Source organism: Ovis aries, chromosome 26, assembly GCF_016772045.2.
Source record: "Ovis aries strain OAR_USU_Benz2616 breed Rambouillet chromosome 26, ARS-UI_Ramb_v3.0, whole genome shotgun sequence".
Taxonomy (NCBI): Eukaryota; Metazoa; Chordata; class Mammalia; order Artiodactyla; family Bovidae; genus Ovis; species Ovis aries.
This window is the reverse complement of record NC_056079.1, coordinates 13,597,949-13,610,756: the sequence shown is the minus strand read 5'-3', so window position 1 is coordinate 13,610,756 and position 12,808 is coordinate 13,597,949. Positions and strand designations below refer to the sequence as shown.

The window sequence follows — 12,808 nt, the reverse complement described above, 5'->3', positions numbered from 1 at the left end:
ATTACTTCATGGCAGTTTTGTTTACAGTCCCTCTGGTGTTTTTAATTTTTATCATCCTCATAACATGCCTCTCAGGTGGTATTATCATCGTATCATCCATGTCTTCCAGGTAAGAAGCTGAGACACACAAAGGGCAACATAAACAAAGTCACCAGAGCTGGGACTTGGCCCTGGAACAATCCGACAAGCTCCTGTGGTCTCCCCCTGAGCAGCGGGGACAACAGGGAACTCAGATTCCCCCAGCCCATCACAGCCCCTGGCTCCAGAACACACCCCCCACCATACACACTTCTGCAACAGTGTTTCCCAGCAAAAGCCGCTCCACAGAGCAGCTATCCAACAAGCTCAAAGTAAATAAAAGATACACACAAGCATGTGTGAAAGAGAAAGTTATTTATTTACATCATTCTTTTCCTTTTTACAACTCCTATACTTTTAAATAATAAAAATTTCTGAACAACGGGGGAGTTTTACATTAAGATATTTTAACAGAGGATTTTCACAATATGTTTATGTACATGAATTTTCAAGAGTTTTAAACAGTTCTTTTCAACCTGCACGACATAACTAAAAGCTCTAGAACTTTAGATTTAGACCTTGCATCTTTCTCTAAAACTTTCAGTTTAGGAGATTATGCTGAGCATCTTGCAGTTCAGATCCTGACAGGTGAGGATCTTGTTTACGAACCTGCTTCATAAACAAACCAAGCAAGCTGAACCTATCTGAAATGTTTTGGTGGTAAGCAAAGGTTGTTTTTTTTAGACATCTTAAACTGCTTTCATTAAAACTTTTTGGAAGCTGTCTCTGTCAGTCCTGTGACTGCTTTCTGGTTCCTCTGTATGGACTCTGAACAGACGTTAGATGCATGAGAACAGATTTATTCTATTCCATCTCTGGTTTAGCCAACTCTCAAAGGCACCCACGGGGATTCCAAGCTTTCCGGGGGAGACACTGGTGCTCGGCTCCCCTTGTCCAGGCGTATTTCAGAGACTTAACTTTCCTCGGCTACTGCACATGTAAAACCCCCTTAACTGGGAAGACGCCCGTGTCCACAAAACAACTTTCAACAAAAACAAAGGGCTAACATCCTTTCACATCACACTGACAGATTTCAAATATTTTATTAGTCAAACTAGAAGAGAGATTTTCCTAATATTTTAGGATGACTTCCTCTGAAGAGTTGGTGTAACATCCATTAAAAAATAGAGAAGATTAACCTGTACCATGATCAAGTACAGCTCACCAGGAAACAATCACACAGTTCTGTCCAGTTTCTCTGAGAACGGCTGAGGCCCGTCCTGAATCTCACGCGGCCGCGATGGAGGTGTCGTCCATGAGCCGGCCCTGTGGCTTCGGAGGGGAAAACAAGGAGGGTTTGCAAGGTAAGAATGACGACAGAAGCGCTGTTAACTGGAGAGGGTCTGCAAGTACTTGGAACTGTTTCACAGACACAGAATAAACGTGTGCAAGTTTCCAAACAAGATTATGTTCATCTGTCTCCTTTCCCCACCTTTTCTCGCCACGTGAGCCTGGGGACAGCGACCTCACAGTCTCCGTGTGGCCCACTCCCTCTGTTCCTAGTGGCAAGCTTACCAGCACATCATATCCTCTGCCCGTGGAGTCCCCTCGCCCCCTAACCGGCAGCCACCACCCACCCGTCAGTGTACCGTGGGCGACAGGGCGCCTGGCCACCACTCCCGCTCGAGTGGGAAAGCTTTACCCTCCCTCTTGTGCTCAGCCTGTGTCCCGAGCTTTAAGCAGGCCACAAACCTGAGCTGCCAGCAAGCTCCTTGGGACTCAAGGGCTCCCCTTCTCCTGTTTGGGAAAGAGTGATGTGTCATGAACTCTACAGTGCGTAACTACAAATACTGCGAGGACTGAAGCAGAGGATAAACACAGAATGCCCCTTTCTCGAAGTTCACTGACCGAAAAATTTTAAAACATGACATCGGAAGAGGAAAAGCTAACAGTCAATAAAAGGTATCGTGACTACTTTTAGGTGTAAAATTTGACAAGTCAGAAAGTCTGACAACACCCCAGAGAGTCATCAAGTAGTTAAAAGAATGAGATTCCTGCAAATGACCATATTATGCTGACGGACTTTAAAAGCAGACCTTTGTGGGGAGAGCAGGAGGGGCACCAGACCAGCGTGAGAACCACAGCACCACAGGCTGATGGCTGTGCGTTAAGCCGACGGTCCTGGGGGTTCCCTGAGGCAGGGAAGGGGTCCTCCTGCTCTGCTCTGTTGCAGGGAGGTTTCATACGTGTAGGTACGCATGCATGCATGTGTGAGTGAGGCAGCTGAAGCTCAATGCAGGGAGGCTAGGTCAATAAAAGCACAGGAACCTGGAAATCATATCACTGTTTAAAAAAATCAGAACATGAAACCCGAGTATAGTTTCCGACTGGTGATCACTTTTAGAAAAGATCCAAATCCAGCAGCATTGCACAGTTATTAGAATCAGAAAAGTTCAGGGATTGTATTCAGAAAATTAATCCATTTTGATTAAAAATGAGTTACAAATTGACTACAATTTTAAAATATATTTCTAAAAAATAAATTATAAAGTAAAATAAAAAATTTTTTAAAGAAAAAAATAGAAATATATTTTACTAAGCCAAAGCAAACACATGTTTAAGGATGCCATCAAGATAAATCTTCATTTGCCCAAAGGAATAAAAACCTTTAAAATTAGATCTAAGAAAAAAATCTATAAAATAGAAAATAAAAAATTGATAAAATAGTAACTTAGTAAGAAACAAATAGCAATATTGCCAAATTTATGTAGTAACAGTCAAAATACTAACATTGCTAGTCTCAAAATACTATTTAGTGACGTTTACGTGAAAAAACTGTGGTGTTGGAGAAGATTCTTGAGAGTCCCTTGGACTGCAAGGAGATCAAACCAGTCCATCCTACAGGAAATCAGTCCTGAATATTCATTGAAAGGACAGATGCTGAAGCTGAACTCCAATACTTTGGCCACCTGATGAGAAGAAGTGACTTATCTGAAAAGATTCCAATGCTTGGAAAGATTGAAGGTGGGAGGAGAAGGGGACGACAGAGGATGAGATGGTTGGATGGCATCACCGACTCGATGGACATGAGTTTGGGCAAGCTCCAGGAGTTGGTGAAGGACAGGGAAGCCTGGCGTGCTGCAGTCCATGGGGTCGCAAAGAATCGGACACAACTGAACAACTGAACTGACTGACTGACGTGAAAAAACATCTACTTCCATTTGTTTCCAAGACAATAAAAAACAGAAAATGTCTAAGCCTCACCTTTACAAAAATACTGGTTGGTATGAAGCGCCTGAGCAGTTGATTTGTGAAGTTGGGAAACCTGAGCAAGTTGATGTTGAGAGACGGCAGCTGCTGGTACCCAGCCATCAGAGGGTAGAAGTTATATAACATCTCCTGTTCCGTGCCAGGGAGGATACGTAATCGAATCTAAATCACAAAGTGACAGAAAAAGATAAACACATCCATGTATCAGAAAAACTTCCAACAGCTACATGTTGTTATCTGTCGCATTCTGGCAAATGATCAGACACTTAAATCCTGAGAAATATTTGCACCCTCTCCTATTCCATCTTCTAGACAGACACCAGAATGTAGGGCTGAATTAATGAGGCCAGAACCACACAGGTAACAAGTGTAACACAAACATGTGCATGGTTTCTCAGTTTCCACCAACAGCAAAAGGCAACCTGTACTTGCTTAACAATGCAAACACCAGACAGCTCAGCATTTCCTGTGTTTCAGACCAGGCAGGCGTTACAGCCACAGTGCGCTATGGGATAATCTATAGAAGAGCATCTCTGTAGACACTACGTTAACAGGAGAGGAGCTGGCTGTTTCCTGTGTTTTGTCTTAGGGATTTTACCTTTGTGGTAAGGCAAGTACCTTCAGGGCAAAAGCAAAGAGCACTATCTGGTAAGATTTTCAGTACTTCATCTAATTATTTTCAAGTCAATATGTGAAAGAGATCAGGACAATCAAGAAAAGCCTACTCATTTGCAAATGAATACATAAAGGTATTCATGTATCATGCATCTGAGATAATATGTGTGTGTGAACCAACATATTCAGCCAACAGTATACTTTGAGTATATTAATATTATAAATTTATATCAGTGTACAGACTTACAGTACACTTCATGAGTAATTTTACTTTCATTTAACAGCAAACACAGCACTCAGGACATGCTACCCAGATGGTTGACTCAGGGTGAATACTACTTGGCGTTATTACAAGTTTGTGCTCTAATTACACCCTTATTATTAACAATAAAGAGCATGTCCTGACCACTGAGTTGTGTCTCTGTTGCCATTCTGACAGAGGAGGACAGTATTCTTACTGAAAACATGGTTTTGCCTGAGAGCATGTTCCACCCAAAAATCTGATGAACTTTTCCACCTCTGATATGAAGACATGAAGAAAAACATCTGAATCATGTATTTCTCTATGTGGATACAAAATTGTGCCTACACGTAACACAGATAACTCTATGCAGGATCAAAATCTCTAAAAAATTATACCGATAGTCCAGAAGCGAATTAGGCTTTTAATCTATGAAGTTATGCTTCAAAAGATCTCAAATTAAAAGATACACACACACAAAACTCGTTAGCAATAAAAGGAATAGTTTAAAATTTTCAGGAATTCTATCAGTCCAAGGATTTGTGAACTCTTGTTTTATACGGAGAAAGAACCTCTATGTGTGATCTCAATATGGAAAGGGTGGCCCATTTAACCCACTTCTACAGCAAGTTGTAATTAAATCTTCAAAAGTACTTAAGATTCACCACTATCAAAACAAGAGGGACCACAATCAGCCTTATCAATTCATTTCTGACAGCTCTCCACTTTCTGGCCACACTCCTGTGTCTTCACAAGCAACCCCGTGAGATACAACCTGTACCTGTTTAAGTCCTGAGAACATGAAGGCATCACTGGGCTCCACGGAAATCTCCACGTCTTGAACTAAGTCAGTCTTATTCTGCAGGTGATACCTGACAGGTAGTGACTCTCTGACACGCCCGAATGATGGCAGATCTGCAGAGGTGACATTTCTCTTGGTTAAAAAAACACAACAAAGCTCACCATTCATGGGTTCCTTTCGCAAATAAAGTTCATTCCATAGACATGGAATTATTTAAATTAATGATAGCACTGCGTTGTTGTTAATGTATGGATGCCAGAGTTGGACTGTGAAGAAAGCCGAGCGCCGAAGAATTGATGCTTTTGAACTGTGGTGCTGGGGAAGACTCGTGAGAGTCCCTTGGACTGCAAGGAGATCCAACCAGTCCATCCTAAAGGAGATCAGCCCTGGGATTTCTTTGGAAGGAATGATGCTAAAGCTGAAGCTCCAGTACTTTGGCCACCTCATGCGAAGAGTTGACTCATTGGAAAAGACTCTGATGCTGGGAGGGATTGGGGGCAGGAGGAGAAGGGGATGACAGAGGATGAGATGGCTAGATGGCGTCACTGACTCGATGGACATGAGTCTGAGTGAACTCCGGGAGTTGGTAATAGACAGGGAGGCCTGGCGTGATGCGATTCATGGGGTCGCAAAGAGTCGGACACGACTGAGCGACTGAACTGAACTGAACTGAAGAAAATTCTGATTGGAAAATAGCCACAGGGCTATGATAAAGCAGGCTAAGAAGAACCAAAGTCTCCTTCTACAACTGATTTGTCTCAGAAAGGGTCTTGGCTACCAAAAGCTGAATTACCTTTTAGAAATAATTTCTTAAACCCACAAAAAATTTCCCTAAATATCAATAATGGCTTGAGATGGGATGACAGACCTTATGGGCTCCTTGGTGGAAATTATGATGTATTTTTGTCAAAACCTTTAACCTGAATTTGATCAAGACTATAGATCTAACTGGGCTTCCCAGGTGGCACAGTGGTAAGGAATCTGCCTGCAATGCAGGAGACACAGGGTTGGGAAGATCCCCGGGAGGAGGAATTGGCAACCTGCTCCAGTATTCTTGCCTGGGAAATGCCACGGACAGAGGAGCCTGGCAGGCCACAGTACATGGAGTCACAAAGACGTGACTGAATGACTGAACGCGCACACACGCACAGGTCTAACTACCAATTTACAGGGGCAGAGGAACACTTAAAAATGATGCAATGCAAGTCAGCAAATCCAGACTGCAGGCAGCTTTACAGGAGAAGGACAGTTTCTTCAACAAATGAACATCAAGGAGGCGAAGGGGGAGGTGAAGGGCATAGAGGAGGTGATGGGGGGTAGAGGCAGCGCAGTGGGGGAGAGGCTGTCTGCCTGCCCAGGGCTTTTAAGATCTAGACACCAACGCCAATCAACAGCAATGCAGAGGCCTTAGAACAAACTATGAAGACCATTCAGAGTCAGCTAGGGAAATTTCAACACAGGAATTTGATCAGATTGCAAAATTATTGCTAATTTTTAAAGTTAAAATAATGACTCTGTGACTATGTTTAGAAAAATAGCCAGTGATGTTAAAAGCTGCATACTGAAATCTCTATAGATGAAATAACATTCTGGCATTTGCTTCAAAATGTTGAGGGCAGAAGGGTTTTATAGAGGTATAGATAAAACAAGACTGGACACAATCTACTTTTTGTAAATGGTGGGCATTTCTTGTAACAGAGAAAGTTAGAAAGAAAAATCTTAGAAGCTAAAATAAATATTCTTTTTGGATTCCGTAAATCAAATAAAATGTGAGTCGGGTCACCTGCGTTCACATGGAGAGGGATGTTTTCCACGATCACGTGGGGCAGGGTGATGACGGTGCTGATGACGGGGATGCTGTCCATGGCTGAAGTCCTATGGCAGAAGAGAGGCCCCTTAAATCCACGTTTCATGTGAGAAGTAAATACATCAAAACCAGGGAACATGGGTATTCACCAACTCACTACAAAGCAAATACAAATGACCCCTTTTCTAAAGGTTTAAGGGAAGGAGTTTTGTGAAGTAGGAGCTTTTCCAATCCCATTTTTGAGAACTTCCAATGAAAGAGCGTTACAACTCAAGGCTGCTGTTTGGTCTCAGTGATGAAGTCAGGACTCGCATCAGAACCTAAGTCAACTGTACCAAAAAGCCCATCACCTGACCCAGCGTTTTGGTAGCAAAATGTCCTCAATCGGTAGCAGAGTGGTGTAGCATTACAACACGACACCTCCTCCCACTGAGGACCGTCCCCAGAGGAGCCCAGGCCACCAGACACGCGCTGCTGTAACGGCCCTGTGGGTGTGCAGGAGAAACTGAAGACCTAAAAATATTTCACTATCAGCAGACACAGTGGCATTCCAGCATTACTGAGATAAAGTGAGTAACGTTATGAAATGGTCAGACACTTTCTCTGTAGGACAGTCAGGGTGGGAACCACAGGGGCGGCTGGCAACTATCTGACAACCCGTGGGAAGAGCCTGTATGCAGAGGCGGAACAGGTGACACCGTTTCAAAAGTGCAAAGCATTACTGAGCAAACGCCACGGGCAAAAACAGCCAACCCCTCCCTTTTAAGAAGTACCTGTCTTTACAGCATTACGGTAACACGACAGAGTAAACTAAGCAGTGCCTTCAAAACACTGTTTTACCTCCTACAAATGTGAACTGAGCTAAACATAGACATGGTAAATTCAGCAGCGTGGAAAGAAAGACAAGTTATTTTTTTTAAGAAAATTATTTTTTCTTTCTTACTTTTAATAATTAGTTTTAAGATTTATAAAATAATTAAGCTGCACAAAAAAAATAACACATGCAATGCCATGTATCCACCTCCTAGTCTAAGAGAACATAACAACAGAGCTGAAGCTTCTCGTGGATCCATTCCTGCTTGGAGCCCCCTACCCTCCGCTCCAAAAGCAACTACTGGCTTGAATTTGGCATCTATCATTCTGGTTTCTTTATGCTTTTCCAAATTATACATAAAGCCTAGGAAGCATGTTTTACATGTTTTCCAGTTCTGCACAATTTGTTCATATCCTGAACATCTGCAGTTGCTTTGTTTCATTTAACATTAACAGGCTGTTAGCCATAGCTCTGGCTCCTTCATTCTCACTGATATATAATATTCCACTGCACAACCGTGCCACAATTTATCTAATTTCCTGTTGGTGGACATCTAGGTTGCTTCTAATATTTTATTATAAACAGTGCTGCTATGAACACTCCCAACCATGTCCCCTTCCTGTACGTTTGAATCTTTTCTAGGACTGCATGGTATAGCCATCAGCTTACCAGGTATTGCCAAACAGATTTCCAGAGCAGCATTCCGATCATACTTCCCCTTGTGACAAACTCTACATTGTTAAACCTCTTTATTTTTTCCAAGTAGTGGGAGTATACAAATTTCAGATTACTTGTAAGGCTGACCTTCTTTCCCCTGTGTTTACTGACCATTCAGCTTCTCCTGATCACTATGCCTACTCAAGTATTTTTCTCAACTTTCAGCTTAGAGGTTTCTTTTTAATGACCTGAAAAAGTTCTTGCTCTGAATTCGAATCCTCTGCTCATTTCAGATGTTGTTAAGTAGCCTTCCCCACTTTGTACTGTCTTTTCACATTCTTCATGGCATTTTCTAATGAACTGAAAAACTTAATTTTAAGAAATCAAATTCATCAATTTTAGAGGCTCATACTTCTAGGGTCTTATTTAAAGAAATTCTTCCCTACACCAAAGTCATAAAATGATTCTCTTATTTTTCTCCTAAAAGTAGTGAAGTTTTGCTTTTTTACAGTCAGAATTTCGATAAATCTGAAATTAATTTTCATATACAATGTACGACAGATATCCCATTTTCTCCCCAAGTCAATACTCAGTTGTTTACCACCAATTCTAAAACAGCTCATCCTTCCCCCAGTGGTAACAATGCTACCTCTATGGAACGTAATTTTCATCTGTGCATCTGTGGAACGATTTCTAGGCTCGTTTTTCTGTTCCACTGGTGCCCCTGAGCCCTGAGCCCGCACAACAGTGATGACCATAGTAGATTTACAATAAGTCTTAAGAGTCTGAACGCCTAGCTGCATCTCTTCTGAGAATTGTGACGATTACTGACATTTGGCCTTTCTATACAAATTTTAGATCCAAGAGTGTCAAGTTCCACAGAAACAAAATAAGCGGCTGAGATCCTGAAGGAAGTTGCACTGAATCTACAGAGAGTTTATAATAGTAAATCTTAGCCAAGTCCTATCAGAGACTACTTTGTACCTCTCCCATTTCTTTAGGTCTTCCTTTAATGTTTTAAATTTTTATAATTTTTTCCATAAAGGCAGTATATATCTTCTACTAGATATGTTTCTCGTCATTTTGCTGTTACATAAATGATACCTGTTTTAAAAGTACTTTGCCTCGTGGTTTATTATTGATATATAGAATCTGATTTTTGTATACTGATGCTATATCCACGGCAGTCTTGCTGAAACTCTTTATAATTCTAATAATGTACTGGTCCCCTGGGTTTTCTGTGCGAACAGTCCTACTGACTGCAAATGAGGCCAGTTTCTCCTAATGCTTTTACTGGTCCTGTCGTCAGAATTTGGCTAAAATCTCGTCAGTATATAGATCACAAGCTGTAACAAACATGAACAAAAGGTATCCTTTTCAATCTGTGTGTTTCTGACAAATGGTCAGTGGCAGCATGCAGCTTCTCGTCTATTCTACAGGCCGGCAGAAGCTCTCAACTATTAACTGACGGTGACGCACAATAAAGGCGTGAGAACGACACAGATAATGGAGAAAAGGCAGGGCGCACACGATCCTACCTCTTCCAGGAGATAATATAATGCCCGGTTGCTACTCCGCCTTCAACATTTCCGGCCGACGGGCATCGCAGGCAGAAGCACTCGCTGGCGCTCTCTCCAGTCTGCAAGACGACTGCAAGACAGACACTCTCTAATCCTCCCATCATTCCATCTATAAACAGAGCGCTTTACATCCAAGTAATGTAACAAAGAAAGGACACATCAATTTTCTGTATGTTATCTATAGAGACTTGGAGATGTGTTAAAGGACTTTTTCAAGGAAGACAGATAAACAGAGCAACTAAAATAACCTGCTTATATTTGGTCTTGGGCTTCCCTGGCGGTTCAGATGCTCAAGAATCTGCCTGAAAAGCAGGAGACCCAGGTTCTATCCCTGGGGTGGGAAGATCCCATGGAGAAGGGCATGGCTACCCACTCCAGTATTCTTGCCTGGAGAGTTCCATGGACAGAGGAGCCTGGTGGGCTACAGCCCATGGGGTCGTAAAGAGTCCGACACGACGGAGCAACCCACACACGTATTTGGTCTTAAGACTACATCGTGATTTTTTTAAACCCTCAAAATATTTGCCCTTATAATCCAGTTGACCACAATTCGGTTGGGCTAACATTCAAACTAGTTTTTATTCCTTTTAAGAAATACAAGAAAGCCCAGAGTACCCTGAACCAGAAAGGTATTATCTCCTCTATAAACTGTTTTATTTTAGTTGGATGATTTAGAAAACTTATCTACTTTTCTGTTTTCCAAAGTTTCTTTGATAAACACCTTTTTCCATTTCAAATTATAAACAATAGTAAACATCAATTAAAAATTAATAGGAAAAAAAATCTATTAAAAATCCAAACAGGAAAAAATACTGTATTTTCAAGTATATTTCTTAGTCACTTTCTTAATGTATCAAGAACCTGATCCTTTAAAACAAGGTCAACTGTAAACAATGTTAATCGTCCCTCCCCACTGCCTTCTGCTAGTGAAGGGGAATGAGCCACATTCTCACCTCTGTCCACCTGGGACTCCAACTGGTCCATGGGGGTCATGGAGGGAGCTAGCTGCAGCTCACTGGAGACGATGGTGAGGGCCCAGGGGGAGGCGCTCAACAGGTCCGTCATGAGCAGGAAGGGGATGTCCGCATAAACCCTTTCCAAGTGCTCGAACTGTCGCAGATGGAGACAAAGGTCTGTCAGGAAGTACACTAACCCATTTCCTTTTTTCTGTTAATTTCTATCAGCTAAGTGATTTCCAATATGCTTCCCAGGACATACCTTTGTAGAAACAAATTTAACTGCAACGTCAAATGGAAAGACCGTTTCTATTGTTACAGTTTCATCCTGCAATGAAACGGAAAGGGTACATCAATGGCTTTTCTCAGTCTTAACAAAAGATTACAAAACAGAAATTGATTACTGATCAAATAATCCCAACTTAAATATTACGAAACTAGGACCTTTCCCTTAGACAATATTTGTAAAAACCTATGTCGAGAGTCCAGGTTAGCACTGCTAACAAGGCACCTATGGCTGTGTAACGGCTCACCCTGCAGAGCGCTTTCTCATACATTATTTATGGCAGGATCCAGCAACAGCGGGCAGGGCAGGCGCCATCACCATTCCACAGAAGAGGAACCAAAAGTTAAAGACTTAGCAATTGGCCTTAAACCATGACCCCAGTGGTATGAAGCCTAGAATCTGGGTCTTCTTCCTAAGTCCCTTCCTTCGCCTTGGCTCCAGGCGACTAGAATAAGGATGATGATAACAGCAATAAGGTAATATGACATAGCATCACTGTGTGTGGTCAGTCCTGCCTCTCTGCAACCCTGTGGACTGTAGCCCGGCAGGCTTCTCTGTCCAGGAGACTTTCCAGGCAAGAATACTGCAGTGGGTTGCCATTTCTTCCTCCAGGGGATCTTCCCGACCCAGGGATCTAATCTGTGTCTCCTGCATTGGCAGGCGGATTCTTTACCACTGAGCCACCTGGGAAGCCCCTTATAATCACTGTACACGTACTGTAATGCTCGCAGTAACTCAAGGAACAGATGTCAGTACTACTGTTGCTTTAAGATGGGCAGGCGCAGGGCGCGGGGGTTGGGGGGGAGTCACAAAGCTAGTAGGTGACAAAGGCAGCAGCTGAACAGAATCTGACCCTGGAGTCTGGACTCCTAACCCACGTTCCATCTCCTCTGCCAGGGTCTATTCACAAAACAATGGGCTTTTATTTATCTTTGCTTCCCAGTGACTTTTAAAAGAGCCCACAGCCCAGACTCTCTGCAGTGACCAAACTACAAACCCCCAGATCTCTGGGTCTCCTCCTCTGTTGGGCTGGGAGGACACTATAATCACCTAAGCTGCTTATTTCACAGGTTAACTAAAATCAACACGAAATAGGAAAACACTCCACATATGATATTTCCCAAAGTCGCCATGAAAAAAGTACCTTGTGGCACTTGCAAACAATTTCTTTTCCTTCGATCGTTGTATTGATCAGGTAAGAAACATACACAAGAAACATTCTCGAGCCCACCGTTCCACAGCGAACGTATACCGTTTTTTCCAGCTGCAACAACATAGAAGCATTTTAATTAATATTACAGAGACTGCCTCCTGATACATATTCTAGGATAATGCTCCCACCTTCCAGAGTTTACTGGACTAACTGGGTAAACACCTGAACACTTTTTTACAGCTGTTCCTGCCACAGCCCAAGAGTGGGGTCATTATCACACCATCTTTTTTCTCTATTATCATTCTCAACTTCTCATGAACTCTGTGTTTGCTTTGGAAATAAACATTGACTGAAAGGTTCTTTTACGAAGTTGTAAAGTTTATGTTATTTAGTTATTTTATCAGGCAATGGATTTCCTATATTAGGATCATTTGTTATAAAATCCCTTGCATAAAAACTGCTGAAGATATCTTATACATTTAAATATGTGACACCACCCTATGGCAGAAAGCAAAGAGGAACTAAGAGCCTCTTGATGAAAGTGAAAGAGGAGAATGAAAAAGCTGGCTTAAAACTCAACATCCAGAAAATTAAGATCATGGCATCCGG

At 42.2% G+C, this 12,808-nt stretch overlaps 1 protein-coding gene across 2 annotated transcripts in view; it reads right to left on the bottom strand.

Moving 5' to 3' along the window:
* Positions 1-376: 376 nt before the first annotated feature.
* Positions 377-12,808, bottom strand: part of TRAPPC11 (trafficking protein particle complex subunit 11) — a 37,070-nt gene continuing 24,638 nt past the window's right edge. Inside the window, exons 23-30 of one of the 2 annotated variants that reach the window (XM_004021689.5) lie at positions 12,191-12,310; positions 11,023-11,088; positions 10,758-10,914; positions 9,763-9,874; positions 6,730-6,821; positions 4,926-5,059; positions 3,283-3,450; positions 377-1,350 (exon numbers count right to left, since the gene is read on the bottom strand). In XM_004021689.5, the coding sequence (XP_004021738.3) occupies positions 1,306-1,350; positions 3,283-3,450; positions 4,926-5,059; positions 6,730-6,821; positions 9,763-9,874; positions 10,758-10,914; positions 11,023-11,088; positions 12,191-12,310 (894 nt within the window). In that variant the 3' untranslated portion in view covers positions 377-1,305. Of the gene's footprint in view, positions 3,451-4,925; positions 5,060-6,729; positions 6,822-9,762; positions 9,875-10,757; positions 10,915-11,022; positions 11,089-12,190; positions 12,311-12,808 lie in introns of both variants that reach the window. The other variant, XM_060406910.1, reaches the window with a different exon arrangement.